The sequence below is a fragment of the Neovison vison genome, chromosome 2 (assembly GCF_020171115.1).
Source record: "Neovison vison isolate M4711 chromosome 2, ASM_NN_V1, whole genome shotgun sequence".
NCBI lineage: Eukaryota > Metazoa > Chordata > Mammalia > Carnivora > Mustelidae > Neogale > Neogale vison.
Window position 1 is genome coordinate 52986509 of NC_058092.1, and position 21953 is coordinate 53008461.

Sequence of the window (21953 nt, forward strand, 5' to 3'; positions counted from 1 at the left end):
TCAAGGTCACCCAGTTCATCAGGAAGTCAGTTCCCCCATATCCTAAGGTCAGTCCCCCCATATTCTAAGTCAGGTCCCCCATATCCTAAGGCCCGTGGCTTTATGGACCCTGGGAGTAGGATTCCTGGGTGACATTGATTCTGGAAGATGCAGGACTGGCCCTGTAAATCCCAACCTGCCAAGACAAGGGCATGATTTCTAGAAGAGCTCGTTGTAGTGGTTGATCTGGGCTAGCAGCCAAAGGAAAAAGATCCCTGTGATCCACATGCATGCTCTTGGATGTATACAGTCCATTCACATGACGTTTAACTTTGAAGGTGTCAGAGAAATGCAGGTCTGCTGCTGAAGAGAGGCAACATCAGACGGGGACCCACACACATACGAAGGTTTCACAGTGTTCCTCTGCAATTTTTAAACACTTGAACTTAAAACTTTCAGACTTCAATAAATTATGTTGAAGGTTTGATAGAAACAAATTGTAATAAGTAACGGTTCCTTTTTTCTCCAGTGAGTTTGTACGCACAGAAGAGGAGGTCATTTTGAACTACGCAATGTAATGTTACACATGTTATTCAAACTAGTGTGACTTTTGCTCTTTTTTATTTCTGTACCCAGATTCGAAGGATTCCAAGGAGAAGAATAAAATGGAAATCTTGTACATACTGGTGCCAAGTGTTGCCATTCCTCTGGCCATTGCTCTGCTCTTCTTCTTCATTTGTGTCTGCCGCAATAACCAGAAGACCTCATCTCCGCCTGTCCAGAGGCAACCGAAGCACGTCAGAGGTCAAAACGTGGAGATGTCAATGCTGAATGCATATAAACCCAAGGTAAAATTAGCACAAAACATGAAGATGTCAATGCTGAATGCATATAAATCCAAGGTAAAATTAGTAGAACGCAGCTGTACAGATTCTGTAAGCTTCAGGTTAAAGCAGAACTTAGCACCTTCCCCAGTTTCGAAATCAAATGATTTAGACTCAGAGTTTACATGCTCTAGAGTTCATTTTCAGCATAATTTTGTCTTTCTCTAACTTTACCCAAGGCAGCTGGAACATTCTTTCATCAGTGTGTCCACGTCCACGTTGGGCCAGCCCCATCGCTGCCTTAACATGGAGTCTGGACTAGAAAGAATCTTTAAGACATCATCTCTCCTAAAGATTCCAAGTATGAGCTATTTTCACAATTTCAAAGATGGAAAGACTGAACTCTTCCAGTCAAACTGAAAGAAATGAACAGAGAAAAAAAAAAGAAAACAAACATAGTTGACTCAGTTCACTGTCCAAAAACTCCTTTTTATTGCACAACAGCACGCATAGATGGTACACTGAAGAACGGTAAGTTTTATGTGATGTGCTTTTTTGCCACAACAACAAAACCTAAGTCCTAACCTAGGAGCTCAGTTAGGTTTAATGCCTAACCAAAATCCATTTCTCTTTGATTTAAACATATTTAAAGAGAAGTGTTGTCCTTCCTATACTCTTCGAATGCTGTTTTATGATCGCCCACCTTAGCCTTCTCATCTCTGTGCTAAATTAGCCCACTTCCTTTTCGTTTTTCCTCCTCATCTCTCAACACGTGGGTTGCTCCAGGTCTTGGCAATGAACCCAGGGTCACCAGTCCTTACCTTAAACGGAGCACACACACCACATCTTGAAGCTGAAATACAATAGAGGCTTTCTCTCCAGAACTTCAATCTTTAGGCCTCTTAGCAAAGAGATTTCATTTAAATAATTTAGAAGACATCCCAAAAGCCTGTATTTTCTTCTTATTCCAACTCCATAGGCCATTCATTCACTTGTTCTACAAATATTTATCTTCTCTGTGGGCTAGTGACTGTATTACTCATTGGACCTTCATAAAGAAGCTGCATCTCTTTAATAAAATCTTAGAGAAAAATATCTTCACACTGAAATTAACTAATCCTTCGAAATAATTAGTAGAGTTGCCTATTGGGACTGACTCATGGTCCTCGTTTGATTTTAGTCTGCTTTGCAGTTAGATTTTTGTTTGTTTGTTTCATTTAAAAAGTCTTATATATTTTTTTTCTGTTGTAGTCATATTTGTTGGTAAGATTTTCGGATTTCTTAAATGTTAAAAATTCATTTTTTAATTATTCTGTCTCAAGTGAATTCAACAGTTCTCTTCAGTGTGAATTTTTACCATTAAAAAAAACAACAACAATGAACAAACAAATCCAGAGACCCTGAAGACTACAAGTTTCACTCAGTAGGCTGGAGGGACAGGTAGAGGTGGAGGTTCCTTTTTTGTGACATCCTAGCTGCCTGCTAGCCAGCGTACATCCATTACAGCATGTTAGAGAACATCACATTTAATCCTCACAAGGGACTTGAAGAAAAGAGAAGGGTTAATATTGCACATGCAGGAGCTCACACCCAGTTGACCCTTTACACTTCCTAGGCTTGAAAGTTCTGGTGTGATGATGTTTCCTTATGAGAAACTGTCATTTCTGTTATTAAACATGGAGAAACTTTAGAAACGCCAGAACTGTGGACAGGAGAGAGACCCAGGTCAGCCGGCTTAGAGCGGTCATCTTGCTGCAGCCACCGTCCCAGAGAGCGGACTCCTCTGGGCTGCGGCAGGAACCATGGGAAGAGTTCTTTCCATTTGGGAAAACTGTCAGTTGCACAGGTCAGCCTCCATGTGCAACTTAATTCCATTATTAGCAGAGGTTTGCTTTGCAAAGCATGGTGTCCAAGAGGCATGACATTTTGGACTTATGCAGTCTTTCAAAGAAAGATCTCATAGAACTTTGTGGCATAAATGGAGAAAGCTAAAGTGTGTTGAGGGAGATACAAATGGTCAAGAACTGTACTAGGAGCTTTAATATTCATGGTCTCATTTAATCCTTGCAGCTGTTCTAGAATACAGATGTGATTATGGCTACCATACAACCAGAGTAACTGAGACTCCTACAGATTAAGTAATTGTCCAAAATCAAAGAGCTAGAGAGTGGAAGAGGTGTGAACATAGGATTTTTTGTGACTAGAGAAAGTCCTTGCATTCACCTGACCCCGTGAAAACTTTTTCACAGGACAAGTCATGCTGGGAATGGAGAGTAGGAAGAGGGCAGGCAATACTGAATATGATTCTATTTGGTCAGTTTGGGCTGAACGCTGACTGTAGGCATCCCCCTGCCTTGTGATAAATCCTTAAGAGGCTTGTGTAACCGTCACACATCGAAATGGGATAGCTCCAGTTCTGCCAAAGGCATGTGAAATTTGGTCAGAGCAGTAATAGTCCTCTACCATACATGGCTGTAGAGAAAAATCTAAAATATGCTGGGACAGGGGCATCTGGGTGGCTGGCTCAGTCGTTAAGTGTCTGCCTTTGGCTCAGGTCATGATCTCAGGGTCCTGGAATCGAGCCCCGCATCGGGCTCCCTGCTTCATGGGGAACTTGCTCTCTCTCTCCCTCTGTCTGCTGCTCTGCCTACTGGTGCTCTGTCAAATAAATCTTAAAAAAATTTTTTTAAATAATAAAATATACTGGGACAAATTTTCCCAAAGACTTAGTGAAGTAAACATTGTTTTCATCATTTCTGAGGTTTCCCTTGCAAAATCTCCCGGTGCCAAGATTTCTCCACCAAGGCTTAGAATTTAGCCTTAAACAGCTCTCAAGTAATTCCGAACCGCACTGTTAAGTAGGAACAGCTCGAGTATCTTTGACGGGGTTGAGGAGGGCAAAAGAAACAACAAAAACAAATGCTCACTCTTTTTCTCTTACTCTCTTAAGAGATTTGGCTCCAATCAAATTTGAGTTATTCTGTTGTTTGTTTTGGTTCTTACTGAGTGCCTTTCCTGGAAAAAGCACAAAGGACTTTGTAGACCTTAAAGAAAATTCCTAACTGTAAACAGCCAATCTCTAAAAGTGCTTTGAAAGGTCACTGACACATAAATATTACATGTACCTATAAAAGCTAAGGAAGGAACACACATAAGAAAGAAAGGGGGGGTGGGGAAAGTCCTGAAAACAAACACCCTACCAGCGTAAAATCAGAAGGATATTTGGAGGGCTGGGATGTTAAAGAATAAAGTATGGAAACTGGTATGCCTGAGCCTTACTCTTATTTTCCCCTGGTCAATTCAAAAGTTAGAGGCTCCAGAATTTTTATTGATCCAAATGAACATGGCTTTGGGGGTTTAAACTCTTTCTATCTCTCTCCACTTGTTGAGCTGCTAAAATCACCCCCCGCCCCACCACCAAGTGTTTGGATTAGGAAGAGTCTCCTCAGGGAGATTAGAAGCCTTTCAGAGGGCACAAGAGCAGTCAGACTGGTTGAAAGATCCAGCCTGAGTCCCTGGAGAGGTGGGTGAGGCGGCTGAAAGTTAGACCTCCATGAGATTTGAGTTTCCTGCTGATTTGTGGGGAAAGGAAGTCCGTGGACCAGAGAGACACCTCAGTGTGGAGCCATGAACAGTCAGGAAATGGAGATGTTCCTCCTGCTCCTACCTCCAGCCCCCATGGCCCTGAGAAGTCACTTGGCCTCTGTGAGTCTCACATTTCTCAGTTGTTCAGAGAATGATGTAGACCCTGTTTGTGTAAGGTACTGTTCATTTGTTTTCCTTTTATTCTGTTCAGCAGGAGATTTCAAGCCATTCGGTGGGATAAGATAACCTTCTCTTTTGCCTCTGTAAAATCCCCTGATGAGTATTCTAGTGATGGGTGAACTAAGTAGGACTTTTCTGTATTGCATTACAAATGTTATGATCTGAGTGGGTGTTTTTTAAGAGTACTGTGGAAAATGAACCTTCTCCAAGAAGCCTGGGAAACCCTGACTTCCCTTCTCCTGGATTCTTTTCCTTCGCTCCTCCCCCTCCGCTCCCCAGTAGTCATGTGTCTGAAAAACAGGGCAGTGTCTGCAGGGGAGAGAAGGCTGTGGAGCACTCTCCTGGGGAGTGAGAAAGTGCCAGAGCCTCCCACTTGAGCACAGCAGAGGGGGTGGGGGCTTCTGTCCTTCCCTATGTGACTCACCTACATGGGACGCAGGCACACTGAGAAGTTAAGAGTTGGAGGAGTTTGAGGATGGGGGACAAAGAACAGTGGGCTGGAGGTTGGGGAGGGCCACGGCCAAAGCCCAAATAGGCTGTGGGTCAGACTTGGCAGCTCTAGACTGGTATAAGGAACATTTGGTAGAAAGTAGGATTTGCCACGTGTTCTGAAGCTGGTGACTCTATTTTATTTCTCAGTGTACCCTCATCTCTTGCCAACTTCTCTGTTTCTTCACTTCCAGGCAATTCCTCTCCCTTTATCCTTTCCACCCAAAGTAGCTGCTGAATGTACTGACACTTGATGATCTTCTCTGGACCTGTCCTCTTTGCCAGTAATATGCTTCCATCTAAAAAGCTCTGCTGTGGTCTGGCTGCCCCTTTTGAACCCCTGGCCTTACCCAGTGTCACCACATTTACTGCTAAAATGTCCTCAATAGCTTTACTACTCACTCCTTAAAGCCTTTGACCCCCAGACTTCTGAGCTCATCATTCTATTGACAGGACCCTCTAGGGAATCCCCAGTGATGTAATTCAATCTAATGGCCTTTTCCAAGTCTTTATCCTCCTTAATTTCCCTGGAGCCTTGGATATTCTGAACCACCATCTTGAAATACTTTTTCTCTTGGCTTTCCTCCTGTCGCCTCTGTTTCCTTCACTAGTTCCTTTCGTTCCTCTTTTCCTCTCTCCCACCTCCCCCCTTCTCTCTCTCTTTCTTTCTCTCTCTCTCTCATGCCGATTTCATCCTCTAGCCTTGCTTTTGCTCCCACTTGATATAAATTCCCCAATCTGGAAGGACCAATCTCAAGTTAGAAAATTCTTCCTCCCTGCTCCTAAGAATCCATACTCTCTGGGCCTAACTACCTTTCCAGCCACATTTTCTTGGTCGATTTCTGGGAGGTAGTTTGATGCACTCCAAAGGGCAAATACTGTAAGGAGAGAGAGAGATGACTAATGGATCTCAGCTCCATTGATTACCAGCCATGAGGTCTTAAACAAGTTCTCTGAACATTTGTTTTCTCCCCTATAAAACAAGGATACAAATAGTACTTAGAGATTTTTTTTTTTCTTATTTGGATGTTTTTGGGATGGGGGGTGTGCATGGAGCACCGAGGGAAGGAAGAAGGCGAGGGAGAGAGCTCCGAGGGAGCCAGATCAGCTGAATCAACCCTGGAGATCAAGGGGGTGACAGAAGTCACAGCCAGATCACCCCCACATCCGATCTTTTTGGCACCTTGAGATAGCATATTTGGTACTTCACAGGTCCTCGATAACTAGAAGTTACTATTATTTTTGATACATTTGCTAATATGAACAACCACAAATATTTTAATCAACTCCCAAGTGCCGTGCACAGGAAAATGTGGGCTGTGAAGAAGTTCTAGGATCCAGAAGGCCACGTTACCTAGGATGAGGACAGAAGCAAGGGAAGCAGTACAGCAAAGATAATATAGGTAGCTCTTTGGACATCTCAGGTATTGCATTCCTACTCGGTTCGCATAAATGCCCCTGCCCACACCCTGTTGACACCCTGGGTAAAATCCTTCAGGGTGGAGAGGGTCTGAGAGTTCGGGCTGGGAGGCTGTCCAGGACAGAGCCTCGCCTCCAGTCTGTGTCTGTAGAAACTGGACTTCCGGGGAGAATGAGTGTTAGAAGTGGCTATATTATAGGTGATATTACAAACAAGCTAAAGTCCATCACACGCATTATCTCAACGGGATCTCTCTTACGACCTTCTAAAGGAGGAGCTAATTTGAGCCTGATTTGAGAGAGAGAAAACTTGAACCCAGGTCTGCCCAGTCCAGAACCCACGTGTGTCCTTATTGCTTCCGCACTGCACCCTGCTGCCTAACTTTGAGGCTGACTGAACCCCTGAGCTCAAGTTCTGAGCACTTGGTGGCTCAAGCTGACACTGGAAGTACCAGCCTCTGTTCTGCCCATTTCCAGGCAGGATCGAAATTCTCCCATGGACATTATCAAGTAACCACCACAGAATGAACCCTGGGCACCACCAAACATTCACACGAACCATCAGAAAGTTACGTGACAGAGAAAAAAGAACTGCTTTCAAAGAGAACTCACTTCCAGAGAAGTGCCGCTGAACTCTGGGCAAATGTGGCAGACTGTTGGTTGAAACTCCCTCCAGAATTTGATGGCATAAGCTGGAAGGCGCTTAGTTCGGCTGTAGTCTTTGGAAAATGTCCATAACCTCCCAACATGAAAGTGCTCTGGCCTTTAAGTTTTTAAAACATAATCGTTTCCGTTGAGGAGCGGAACCAATTGTTTCGCAATTTGAACACTGTTTACCTCAGAACCAGTAAAAGGCACAAGAATGGAAAATAGCCTTTGGAGTCAAGTAGATTCCTGTCAACGGCTAGGTCCAGATACTAAGAAATCTCTACTCTCCGGGGCTCTCGTGCCCCCATACAGGCATAGGCTGCTGTATTCATTTGTCCCAGTCAACTAATGAGGACAACAGAGAATCAACCAGAGTAAGGTCTAAATCAGAGATCAGGAAGCAATTATACCTCGACATTCCACTTTTATGCCTGTGGGTTTTATGCTTTTAAAATTAAGGAGCCCTTCGAGGATCAAAATGAAAATGCCAATTATTCCCAGAAAAATGCTCCAGCTTTGGAGTCTGGCATATTGGATTTGCATCTTGGCATCACCTCTTAATCGGTGGGCTTCTTTAGGCAAGCCTTTGAGTGTCTCAATTTCCTGATCCATGAAATGGGAACATCATAATGTGACTCTCATAAGATTAGGATGAGGGTTAAATGAGTTGATGCAGTCAGCACTGAGAGAACAAAGGGCCTGTGGAGTAGTCACTAGGAAGACAGGCTCTGCCTTCTGCCATAAAGACCTACCAGCTACGAGATCACTTAAACACTCTGTTTCTCAGAGTTTCCATCTGTAAAATGGGGCTTGTAGTTATAGTGACCAATTTCCTGGGGTTACTGAAAGGATGAAAGGGGTTACTGTGTATCAAGTACTTATAACTTTCCGTATCCAAAACAAATCATTGGCATTGTTACAGTCTCAGTATCTGGCACAGGGAAAGGATTTGGTACATGGTAACTATTATTAAATGAGGAGCACAGACATTTAGGGTAGGAGCTGTGTCCTCACTCCTCATGTTTCTTGCGTGGGTCCTCACATACTCTTCCGTATGTAGGCTCTTTGGTGTGTAGTATATACTGTATCCATTGCCTGACTGATACAACTGGCTTTTTAAAAAGATCCCACACCATTGGCTACCCACGAAAATAGAATAAACTGATGACATAGCCCAATGTATAGAGTGATTTAATTTCAAAACCTTGACTCTCACTAAGACATCAGCAGCCTAGAAACACAGTAAATACCAGCCAGTGCTTCTTATATTTATGTTAGCTGGTATTTCTGAAGCATCTTCTGCAGCCAAGTGTTATTTTCTCTGGCTCCTATAGGTCAAAATTGCTCAACCAGGGCCTTCAGGTGCATTGTAGTGATTCATCATTCAAGGAGCAGAGATCTGGACCACTCGTAATTGTCTGATCCAGAAAGCCATATTCATTCATTCCAGAGATTCTCACAGTAAAGCCTCCAGGTCAGGAGTACCCCCATCACCTTGACTTGTCAGAACTGCAGGATCTCAGACCTACAGAATCAGAAACTCTAGGATTGGGGCCCAGCAATCTGTGTTTTAATAAGCCTTCAGGATGGGGTGGGCGTGAGGGGGAGGGCACCAGGGCTGCTCTGAATTAGCCTGTGCTAGTTACCTGAGAATCAGAGTGCAATCAAGTCCCCAAGGAATACAAATCTCAGGGAGAATTGTGTTTCCAAAGAGAAAAAGAACCTGGTGATGTCCTCTTACCCCAGATCCCGCTCTGATTCTAATGAGGCTGAGGAAAATGCCACTGTTTTTCTCCTGAAGACACCTGAGTCCAGCTAAAATTGGCAAGTGTATAGCAAATGAGATTTGGAAAAAGGCAGCAGTCTTGGAGCATTAAGGCCTGGGAAAGGAACAGGGGAGGGACTCTGGGGGATGGTTTAAGTCAGTCGTGTGAATAGAACTTCAGCTCTTTTTCAGCATCTGCTGTTGGAGCCACCTTCCTGTCTGGGGGAACCACCCTGGGCTCTGTTCCCCTCCACCTCATGTCACTCAACTTTTTCGTGGTGCCCAGCTTTAAGTGGGGCTCGAACGTAGGCATTCATACCCTGCTCAGGTTAGAAGCAAAAAGTCACAAATCCATGGATCCATGCTGCACACAAATGCGAGCCATCACAATATCTTTACCTCCTGTCCTACAGCAGTCCCTTCTGTCAAGCGAGCAGGAAATGGCAGGTTAGCTGTGAGCTATGTCACCCAGAGGAATCATTTCAAATAGATTTTCACCTAAGGTGTAACTTCCCAAAGGTGGAAGGAGATAAAGTCATTGAGTCTGTCCTCCTTATCCAACTGCCCCTACCTCATGACAATTAAAAAAAAAAAAAACTCCATTCACGGTCCCTTGCTTTCATATCTAAAGATAATAGATCTAAAAGGATCCCATGTCCCCATGTAGTAATGTGTCTCAGGTGAAGGAAGCCACCAGCATCTGCCTGGCCTCCATCAGCAGCGTAGACACCGGACGACAATAGCCACATCTGACTCCCAGCGAAGTGACCGTCATCTACAATGTTCTCCCTTCATGTTCCTTCTGTGAAGAGTTCATGTAAACTCTAATACAGTTGCTCTTCAAAACTGTCTAAGGGAAGAGGCAGATTTGGAGTTTAGAATCACGTATCAACTTCCACATCAACTCTGATTTTTCTCCCTGCCCCCAAATTATATAATTTTTAAAACCTCACTGAGGCAGATGTGTGTTTACTTTGAGAAGTAAAAATGTTAAACTGAAAGCCTGTTTCGGTTTTAAGGTACTTAATTGCCTTACAGCATATCCTAAACGGAGCCCATCTTGTCATTCAACTAATGGAGGGAGTGATAAAGAGATAGGAGCCCAGGACCCTATTCATTCCAATTTTCCTTTGTACTTCGTTTACTTTGGCACCACGCCTCATGTGTATTTTACACTTCTTTACATTTTGTACATCCCTGTATGACAAATACTTGTCAAACAAAAACTAAACAGATTTATAACCCCTTAACTTGAAATGAGCCAAAATTGAACTGCCAAAACTTTATGACTTCATTTTCTTTCATAGTTTTCCACTACATTGGTTCAAACAGACAAACCCCACTTGAGGTCAAGCCGAGGTCATTTCACTTTCATTACTAAAATATAATTTACAATATGCCAGACCTAAACAAGTTTAGCCTAAAGGGTTTGTATAATGTAAACCATCTGTTCCTCAACAATACAGCTCATTTCCTGCCGTCACTGGACAGTCTACTGACTGCTGCTTGAAGGGGTTTTATGATTTTTTAACTAGTTCAGGATTTATGTAAAATTTGAAAATGAGTCTGTAGTTAAGACACATTTGTATCGAGTAACTGGAGCATTTTAAAAATGCAGATCACTGTGTAAATTGCTCCCCTGAAGCCAAGGTCCGAGCGGTTTTTCTGGGTACTTCTATGCTGGCTGCCGCACAGGTGTTCCGAGGAAAGGTTTTGTGAAGTCTGCTGTAGTCGTTGCCTTCCATGCTTCTTTCCAAAGCAAAATCCCCAAATTTGGGTATGACTAGCAGTGCTGAGCTGCGACTTCGTGCTGGAGGGCCCACCTGGTACAGCTGGGATCTGACAAGACACACTTGGGGTCAGAATGTCTTCTACTGAGCCTGAACAGGGGATAAAGAACAGTTATAACTCCGTGGAGTGACCACACCCTGAAGGCCTGCAGGCTGGCCTCACGGCCCCATAAGGTGTCAGGACCCCCCGGCTAAGCCTCCAGAGACCTCCTGGATCAAACCGGCCTTGCCAGGCCAGCACGCTTCTCTGGTTTCAGACAGAACAGTGTGGCCCAAAGCAGAAGGCCTTGCAGCAACGTGCAGCTCTTTTTGGCTCTCCTAAAAATTCTTGATACTTCTTAAGTCTTGTTCTCCATCTGTAAAATGGTAAGAGTGAGAGTTCTTTTTTCCAAAGGCGAAGAGAAGAGAACTAATTTGCTTACCTCAGTGGAGGGGAATGCAACCCGTCTTTTAGCCACGAAGCCCCAGGGGCCATGTGTCAGGTCCGTGCCAAGGTCCTGTCCACCCCTCTTCTCTTCCAGTCCCCAGAGGTTTGGCCAGCTTGCTTCCTTGTCCCATCTGCCACCATCTACTCTTCCACATGGGTTCTCGCTCTCTCCAGCCGTCTTCATCTCCCAGAATCCTAGAGGAGCAGCCACTCCAATTGGACCCACCTTTGGGATCCAAAACAAATTCTCTATTTTGAGATTGAAGATTTTAAGATTTCAAGATTTTTGTTTTAAACCAACAACTACAAGAGAGCAGGGAAAGATTAGCAGGAGGAAATTCGATGCTTTTTTTTTTTTTTTTCCAAAAACATGTAAAGGGAATTATACAAAACTATCTAGAACGGCTTAAGGCTGTAAAAAGGTAAATCATTCTCATTTACTCCACTTCCGGGATTACTTCCATAATAAGGATAATAAGATTGATGTGAAGATCACTTACTAGGTGGAAATTGGTTTCCGACATTGTTGAATTTAATCCCTGGTGTCACTGTGGAAGCTGCACGTTATATTGTTTCATGGGTTTGGAAATAGAGGTTCAGCGAAGTGAAGAACCTCATCCAAGGTCAACCAACTAAGATATGGGACCTACCTCACAGGGTTGTTGTCCTAAATGAGTTATATTTGTTAAGTGCTTAGAACAGTGTCTAGCATGTAGTAAATGTTATATAAATATTAACTAGTACTGATAGAATGTAACAGGTCCAAGATGCAAATTCAGATTGGTATGACTCCAGAGATGACATAGTTTGAATATCCTGCACTGGCTGGCTATGCATTATTTTCAGCAGGGGCAGGAAAAAGTAGTCCTAACTTGCCATTACCTCAGTCTAATATTCCTTGAGTGTAGTTACTAATTCTGATTTTCCCTAAAAAAAAAATTGTATTACTCAGTCACATAGGTTTCTCTCTCACTAAAGCCTGGCGATCCTGCTTAGGTGGAAAGGTAAGTAAATACCTACTATCCCATCCAAAGGACCCTCACATAAATTGGATTCTTTTAAATCATTAGGAAAAGGATGCTTGGGTGGCTCAGTCAGTTAAGTGTCTGCCTTCGGCTCAGGTCACGATCCCGCGATCCTGGGATCGAGGCCCCCTTCGGGCTCCCTGCTCAGCAAAGAGTCTGCCTCTCCCTCTCCCTTTGCCACTCCTCCTCCTCTCATGCTCTATCTCTCGCTTTCTCTCAAATAAATAAAATCTTTTAAAAATTAGAAATTATTTTAAAATAAATTTAAAAAAATTTTTTTTAAATCTTGTATATATATATATATATATATATATATATATATATATATATAAAATAAATCATTAGGAAATGTCGTGATAGAAATCCCTACCCTAACATCATGCAGGAGAAATTCACCTTGGATTAGTTGTTCCCCAAAATAAAAATCATCTGAGTGCCAGAAGAGAAAAAGTAAGTTTGGTTCAATTGGTTCCTTTCTCATCACCTGCACGCAGCTCTCCCTGAGGAACAAATGTAGCTTCCAAAAGAATCCAACCCCTGTAAGCAAAAGGAAAAATAGTGGATTTACCTGTGATTGCAAAAGAAATTTACATGTTCAGTCAGATAGAAAGATTGGTCATATGTTTTTCCTTTTTTACTTTTTTCTTGGTTCAAAACGTACAAAGTACAAAAAAGCATGAAGTGAAAACTCTCCCAATTCTGTCTCCTTTCTCCTAGTTCCCATCTCTGTACTTCCCCATAACTCTGCTGTTTCCGGAGTGTCCTTTCAGAGTTTCTTTATATATACACAAATAAACATGAATATTTTCCTTCTCTTTCACTTCCCCCTTCACACAAAAGCAGCATGCAGCATTAACTGTTCTTTTGCTTTTTATTTTTGACTTAGCAGTAGGATTTTGGAGATCTTTCCATGTCGGTACATAGAAAACGTCCTCTTTAATACTCTTTTTTTAGTTCTACCATAATTAACATAACAAGTCTCCTCTAGGTAGACGTTTATGTTGTTTCTTTTTTTTTTTTTTTAAGATTTTTATTTATTTATTTGATGGTCAGAGATCACAAGTAGGCAGAGAGGCAGGCAGAGAGAGAGAGGAGGAAGCAGGCTCCCTGCTGAGCAGTGAACCTGATGCGGGGCTCAGTCCCAGGACCCTGGGATCATGACCTGAGCCGAAGGCAGAGGCTTTAACCCACTGAGCCACCCAGGCGCCCTCGTTTCTTTTTTATTTTAAAGGAAGTTTTATTTTATTTTATTTTATTTTTTAGAGAGCACAAGCATAGGCAGCAGAGGGGAGAGGGGTGCAGAAGGAGAGAGGGAGAGAATTTTAAGCAGGCTCTACTCACTCAGCACAGAGCCCAACACAGGACTCAATCTCACAACCCTGAGATTATGACCTGAGCTGATATCAAGAGTCAGATGCTCAACCAACTAAATCACCCAGGTGCCACATTTAGGTTGTTTCTACTCTTTTGCTCCTACAATACTATGATGAATAGGACTGAATCAATAAATTTTAATTTACTGAATGTTTAAAGCAATGTGTTACCATTCCTTTCAGTAGCAGTTACTTTCCTGTAAGACATTTCCAAATACCAACCCCTTAAGATCTGCTTTAACAAATAAATGAGACCTATTTCTAATAGGAAATATTATTTGCATGGGAAAATTAATGTTTCAAAATTGTCAATTTTAGTTTATCCTTTTAAGTATTTTGCTGCATGTTTATTTACACTTATTAACTTAAGGGGCATTTTGTCCTGGAAAATATCAGCCCAGAACAGAGCCAATCATCATGAATTTTAAACTAATAGAGTTTGGATTAGAGAAATACTTTACTTAATCTTCTAAACTTGTCTTAAACTCTGTACAGAGAATTCTGAATTCTATATGTATTTACAACATTGTCCGCTTTAATTGGAATAGAGCAGTATTCTTTTTCTTAAAAAAAATTTAAAGTGCAGGGATTCTTTTAAAAATTACTTTATGTACAAATGCATTACTTTTATGATTTGCTTCTTAACAACCTCGTCTAGAATTTAGGCTAGATTTGAGGTGAGTTTCAAAAATTATTGCCAAGATGAAATGTGACAATTTAATACTTATTTTCATTGTGAGCTAGGTACGTTTTCCCATTTGTCTTAATATCAATTGGTAAACAAGCCACTTATGAAGCTGTAGGGTTATCAGTTGGCATGAAGGGCAGTGCCTCTCTTCAAGAAATTGAAATCTGATTGAGAGGACAAATTATGCATTAAAAGAAAGGCAACAGCAAAGTAACAACTAAAAGTCACACAGCACTTACTATGTACAAACCATCATGCTGAGTATTTTACAAATACTACTTTATTGCAAGTTCACAAAGAACCCTACAAGATAAGTACAATTATCCATCATAATCATCCCATTTTACAGATGGGGAATTGAGGCACAAGGTGGTTGAACACTGTAGCTAGAGTTACACAGCTGGTAAGTGGCAAAAGCAGGATTCAGATTCAAATTGTCTCGCTGGAGAGGCCACGCATGTGACCAGCCCTCTTTTTTTTTTTTTTTCTGTTTTTTTTTTTTTAGTTTCAATATTAAGGTTTTTTTTTTCCACAGTGAGATTAAGTATCAATTTAAATAATTATCAGAATGTATAAATGAACATTCATTCAGGTAAAATATTACTGCTTTAAAAGTGACTAATAAATATTTTGTATGTAATCAGCATAGTTTATGTTTAGGTTAACAGGCACCATCTTGAGAGCAGAAAAGGTATTTTTAACCAATAAATAAATTACATTCAAGAAAACAAGAAAAAAAAAAGAAAACTAGATATTTATATCTGAAGTATGATACATCCTTAAATGTTTTTCTTCATATAGCACCCAAACTTCCCAAATGTCTAGGAAGTATCTCCCAAAATATAACTCATACCTTAAGTCATTAAAATAAAGCCCAAGAAAAAGCCAATTTAAGACAAAATATACAGTTTATATTCTTAATTCCCCATTCAATAAAATATCAATTGCCCATTTATTAAAAGTAAATGAACTGTATATATGCAATCTGTTAGTGCTGAAAATCTGAAATATAATATTTTTAAAAGTCACTCTTTCTCAAAGTACTTAGAATCTTGCATCCCTGGTGGCAAACCTGGGAACTAGCAAACTTTTACTTCCGCAGTCTTCATTCTTCCACTCCCAGAACAATGGATGGCTCACACTGCCTCTTGAGCATGGTGGCAGTCAGACAGTGAAGCAGAAGGACTCCAGAGAAGGCAAAGACCTTAGCGGTCAGGGAGAGTTACAGAGGGAACAGGATTTGAGAAGCACTGGGGAGCACATTCCAAACCTCCTGCCTCTACCGTGAGCACCGCGGTAGGACAGCCTTTCAGTTGGGTTTCTCTGGCTTTTGCACAATAAATATCCTAAAAATAAGAAAAACATTGCAGGAACAGTCGCTAGGCAAGAATGGCCATGGTGTTTTGGGCTGGACACTGAGGAGACCTATTTCCGTAAAGCGATGCTAACATACAGAGAAGAAGCCAGGGTAGGCGGATTAGGACCAAATCACACACGCTCTGTGTGCCAGGCTGAGAACTGAGGCCATATGCTCTCCAGCAGCACCTCTCACGCTGTAATGTTTACTGAAATCACTGGGGTCTTGTTAAATGCACGTCCTCATCCAGCAGGTTGGAGGTGGGCCACCGAGAGCCCTCATCCGTTTTAAGCTCTGAGTGATGTCGATGCTGCTGGTCTTGGGACCACAGCCCAAGCAGCAAGACTCTAGGCTCTGAGCAGCAAACCGGCTCTGGAGCAGGGGATGTGGATGGGTGGAGAGGGGAGTGATCGAAAGCCCCCTGTGTCACCTCCTCCAAGTCGTGGCCGACAATTTTAAAGACTTCCAGAACTGCGGAATTTTCTTCAGTCTGGTTTATAGAACCTCTCCCTGTATGCCCCACCCCTTCCTTCGGAGGCCAAGACGTCTTACCTTAAGGAAGGTTTTAACCCACACTTTTCCTTTCTTTTGATACAGAGCAAGGCTAAAGAGCTGCCCCTCTCGGCTGTACGTTTTATGGAAGAACTGGGTGAATGTGCCTTCGGAAAGATCTATAAGGGCCATCTCTATCTCCCGGGCATGGACCATGCTCAGCTGGTCGCCATAAAGACCTTGAAAGACTACAACAACCCCCAGCAGTGGACAGAGTTTCAGCAGGAAGCCTCCCTGATGGCCGAACTGCAGCACCCCAATATCGTCTGCCTTCTAGGCGCCGTCACTCAGGAGCAACCGGTGTGTATGCTTTTCGAGTACATGAATCAGGGGGATCTCCACGAGTTCCTCATCATGCGATCCCCGCATTCCGATGTCGGCTGTAGCAGCGACGAAGATGGGACCGTCAAATCCAGCCTGGATCACGGAGATTTTCTGCACATCGCCATCCAGATCGCTGCCGGCATGGAGTACCTGTCTAGTCACTTCTTCGTCCATAAGGACCTTGCAGCTCGCAATATTTTAATCGGGGAGCAGCTTCATGTAAAGGTTTCAGACCTCGGGCTGTCCAGAGAGATCTACTCTGCCGATTACTACAGGGTGCAGAGTAAGTCTCTGCTGCCCATTCGCTGGATGCCCCCGGAAGCCATCATGTATGGCAAATTCTCGTCTGATTCAGATATCTGGTCCTTTGGGGTCGTCTTGTGGGAGATTTTCAGTTTCGGACTGCAGCCCTACTACGGATTCAGCAACCAGGAGGTGATCGAGATGGTGAGGAAGCGACAGCTGTTGCCATGCTCCGAAGACTGCCCGCCCAGAATGTACAGCCTCATGACGGAGTGCTGGAACGAGATTCCCTCCAGGAGACCCAGATTTAAAGATATTCACGTCCGGCTGCGCTCCTGGGAGGGACTGTCCAGTCACACCAGCTCTACGACCCCTTCGGGGGGAAATGCCACCACACAGACCACCTCCCTTAGCGCCAGCCCAGTGAGTAATCTCAGTAACCCCAGATACCCCAACTACATGTTCCCGAGCCAGGGTATCACCCCACAGGGCCAGATTGCTGGTTTCATTGGCCCACCGATACCTCAGAACCAGCGATTCATCCCCATCAATGGATACCCAATACCTCCTGGATATGCGGCGTTCCCAGCCCCCCACTATCAGCCGGCAGGTCCTCCCAGAGTGATTCAGCATTGCCCACCTCCCAAGAGTCGGTCCCCGAGCAGCGCCAGTGGGTCCACGAGCACCGGTCATGTGACCAGCTTGCCCTCTTCAGGATCCAACCAGGAAGCCAATATTCCCTTACTACCGCACATGTCCATTCCAAATCATCCTGGTGGAATGGGTATCACCGTTTTTGGCAACAAATCCCAAAAACCCTACAAAATAGACTCAAAGCAACCATCTTTGCTAGGAGACTCCAATATTCATGGACACACCGAATCTATGATTTCCGCAGAACTGTAAGATGCACGACTTTTGTAAATGTGGTATCCAGGAAAAACTAGAAAGCTGTAGGAAAGATTTAAATTCAAAGGTTTTTTTTTTGTTTTTTTGTTTTTGTTTTTTGTTTTTTGTTTTAATTACAGTGAGGTTCTCATTTAGCAGACATTGCAACAAGTATCTTCTGTGAAGTTTAAGTGTGTCTTACCAAGCAGGGCAGACACCAGCCAGAAAAAAAACCAAACAAAACAAAAACGTTGTGGGATTAACCCTCCATTAGGGGTACATGACATGGCATTGGGATTGGGACATCTGGTTTCAAGTACTAAAAACTGCCAGCCAGTGAAGAGGAAAAGAATTCTGTGATTAAATATCAAACCAAAAAGGAAAGTCAGTGGTGCTTTGTGTATTTGCCTTCGTTCTCCATGACTGGTCTCTCCCCAAAATGTATATACCGTAGCATTTGTCTACCTGCTGTCTTATCTCCAGGACAAATGTTCAGGAATTATGTCCATTCAATTTAGACTTTATGCATGCGTGTATGGAAATGATACTCAGAATCAATAAGGAAACTTTAGGCCAAATTTGAAATCCCAGAGGGAATCGAGCCATAAGACAAGTATTAGATCCCCCAAAGCCTTCTACACAGTGGGGCTTCTTTGGGAAGGTGCAGAGTGTGCCTTTTTGTGAATTTCCTCTGCTGATCAGGAAGGCCTTTTCCACACTAACCTTTTCCACAGTGTGTTTACACAAGCACTTGAAATAATACAGGGCATCAGACCATAAGAGGGCTAGATGTGGATGCCGGAATTGATTGTTGGTTGATAGTTCAATCCATTACATTAGAAATGAGGAACCAAAGGAAGCACAGTCAGGAAAATGGCCCCTCGGTCTAGATCAGCACCCACGGGAGAGGAACAAAGGGGCCCATGGGGACAGCCTCAAAGGGGCTTCCCTGGACCCATAACATTGAAGAGGAGAGGTGTGGCTGCAGACCAGCACATCAGTGCCTACAACCTCCTGCAGAGGGGTGCTCACCCTCCGAGAACTCTGGGCAAGTAGGAAAACTCTATGACACCAGTATCTAGTTCAAGTTTCTCTTTCACCTTTTCTTTTCTGATCTGGAAATGTTCACAAATGTTACGCGAGCACCAGAAGTTACAACGATGTATTCATAGAATTGGTTGGAATCCAAAGACTACGAATTCTAGTTTGCAAAATATCACAGTATTTTTAGAGAACAGGTACTGAGTTCTCATTTCAAAGATTACCGTGAACTGAATTTTTTTAAACTGGTGAATAGAAGGAACGTAATTATTTTTGCCTTAGTTAGGAGGGAGGCATCAGATGTGCATCTCATGATGCCACTTGTCCGCCAGCCATCTTTTGCCAAGTTTAGAATTCTTATGGTTTCAAGTTCTATATAGGAAGGAACGTTATGTTTTATTTTTTTCGCTTGTTAAAAAAATAACTCCTTTATTCTAAGAGCAGTGTCTCAAAGTCTCACTTCTTTTTTTGATTTTACAGCTAAAGAGATTTTTAAAGAGACTTACAGGATATAAAATGATTCCTGGAAATGATATTTAATGAGGAGAATGCAAAGGGATTAGAAGCACATTGATGTTTCAGTTTTGTAAAAAAAAAAAAAAAGCAATTATGTTGAGAAATCAAGGAAAAATGTTTATGAAATGTGTTATAATTTTCCCAAACACTGAATCTTCAAACAATAAACATGGACTTATTGCTACTGTGAACTCAAAGAATTGGCTATATCCAGTTTTATTGGGAGATAAATTAAGAAATATTTTCGTGACACAAATAAGCTGATTCAAAAGTTACATTTCTGAACTTTAGGTAGAGGAGAATATTTGTATCCTTTTGTTGCTATGCAACTGTTTAATGATGAAGATTCAAACCACAATTTTGTATATCATACGACAATCAATTGTTTTCCAAGAATATTTATTATTTTAAGTAAACACAATTTCAGTGAATCTGAGTTTTTCTAGGAGTCCCTTAAAGGGAAATTAGCATTCCATGAGCCAGTAAAATACCTACTCTGGAAAAACATTACTATGGTTAAAAAATAAATTCAAGTTAGTTTTTTATAAAGAACTATAACATTTATTTTAAACATTTTATAATTACTAAGGACATTAAGGTGAGCAAACCAAATTTCAAAACCACTTGTAATAATGTATTTTATAATAGCACTGTGATACTACATAACACAGTCCCTTTTGTATTAAATAGTATTTTTTTCACAAACTGAAAAATACCTTTCGCTTTGTTGACAATGTTTTGTAAGATGACTTTATTTTCAGCTCTTTTCTTTCCTTTTTTTTTTTTTTTGCACAAAATTATGTTTATGGTTTGTATCACAGAAGTGAAAATATATCTCTGCATTTTTATATCTGGTCTGTTTCTTTGTTTCCTTTGTTTGTTTCTTTTTAACTCGATATAGATTTTCTTCAAATATATCATGGCAATATTCAACTATCTCTCCCTCCCATATCCTTTCTTATTTTCACTGCATGCATTTAATCACTGTATTACTTAATGTTTGATTTGTTATTATGGGCATTTCAAATAGACAAGCATGGATGTAATGACAAAAAGGCTATTTTATATTGAGGATATGTGCATTTGTATTTCACACACCAGAGATGATATTAAACACTGATTACTTTATGCTGCTGTTTATTAAAAATGTTTACCATATAATATTATTTCCTGAATATTACTATCATGGAGGTATTTGGGAATTTTAATATTATTTCTCCTAATTATTGACATTTCATAGAAAAGGGAATCATAATTCCTATTCACTGCTTTTTCATTGAAGGGATTTTTTTTCCAAGTAGGCTTTTAACATAGACTTGGGCATTCTTTTGCCAGTGAACACAGGTGGAAGGGAAAAATCCCAATGATTTCATGACCATATATCAACCAACTCTATATGGCAAGATTTTAGTTTTCAAAATCAAAATAATATATTGAATAATTACAACCAAATGGAATGTAAAAATTGGTTTTTCGAAGTTGCATCCTTTTCTGCCTTGTTTCCATGTGAACTTAGACATCAAAAATCATGTCTTAGAACTCTGAAGAAGAAAAAGCTGTGTACATCTTATCGTGTTCAACTTAGATTCCAACCATACTGATAAAATAAAAGAAATGTGGCCATTTAATTGTCACAGCTTATCTTTATGACCTTCTTTGCCCAAAAGAAAGAGTTCCCCATCTGGCAATTAATACACACTGTCAAGGAAAATGAGTATCATTATGAAAGTTCAAAGAACTTGTCCATCCTGCTATTTAATACAGAAGGGAACACAATAAAACCTTCAGGGCCTTATCCATCTGTTTTAGGTACAGTTCTTGTCACCACCTCAGCAATCAAACTCAATAAAGCAGTCACTTCACATGGCAGCGAGATCGATGTCAGGTTGGGTTTCTCCCTCTCACATGAATTCTTCAATCTGCCCTTCACTCCTGTTTCCTTCTGTCTCTCCAGGCTCTTCCCCTCCCACCATCCCTAGTCCCTCGAGCTCTGTGATTTGGGTCTTACCCTTAGTTCCTTAGTCACCAACATCTGCACCTCAGATAATGCTTACTGCAAACCCCTGACTACTGATTAAAGGGAGCTCTGTATCTGCCTTTCCCAGTGGTTCACAAATGATGACCCATCCCAGTGGTTCACAAGAGTGCAGTCCTCAGACTTTGGAACTTGTCAGAAATGCAATTCCCAGGCCCCTCTTTGAAGCACTGAATCAGAAATTCTGGGATGGGACCCAGCAATTTGTGTTTTAACAAACAATTCTGGATTCTAAAGATCGAAGACCTCGGGGTGGATGTGGGGGAATGGTCATTACCCCCTTAGAAATGTATATATAGGCATTTAATAACATTTTGGCCACTTTAGTTCCCCTAAGGAAAATCAAGTTTTACTTAATGAAAAATTTAGCACTAAAACACTTTTTGCTTTAACCATTGCTTTATCCATTTGCTTTAACTATTTAACTATTAACAATTTAAATATAACCATTTAACAATTGGTTAAGTTTTTGTAGTTGTTCTCTTGGATAGAAAGCTAATACCCTGGCCTTTGACAAGACTACTTTGTCTAGTTCACTCAAGACCCATATTCTTGGGTAGTAATCAAATAGTAAACCCTTCTTGTGGACCAGCTCAAAAGACTTGGTCTCCTGGCAGTGACGATTAATACAACTAAAAGAACTCTCTGTGTTGCAACTTGCCAAAATTAGGGTCAGGGGTAGGCTGTTCTTTCTTTTTTTCCTTTTTTTTTTTTTTTCAGTGATGTTCAGTTAGCTACCATATAGTACATCATTAGTTTTTTATGTAGTGTTCAATGATTGATTAGTGAGCCTGTTCTTCAACAG

The 21953-nt window shown here is 41.6% G+C and overlaps 1 protein-coding gene across 2 annotated transcripts in view; it reads left to right on the top strand.

Annotated features, from left to right (window-relative positions):
• The window catches only part of ROR1 (receptor tyrosine kinase like orphan receptor 1), a 412387-nt gene extending 392140 nt beyond the window's left edge, over positions 1–20247 (top strand). For both annotated transcript variants that reach the window (XM_044238375.1, XM_044238374.1), the window contains 2 exons: positions 616–827; positions 16147–20247. In XM_044238375.1, the coding sequence (XP_044094310.1) occupies positions 616–827; positions 16147–17574 (1640 nt within the window). In that variant the 3' untranslated portion in view covers positions 17575–20247. The remainder of the gene's footprint in view (positions 1–615; positions 828–16146) is intronic.
• The last annotated feature ends 1706 nt before the right edge of the window (positions 20248–21953 follow it).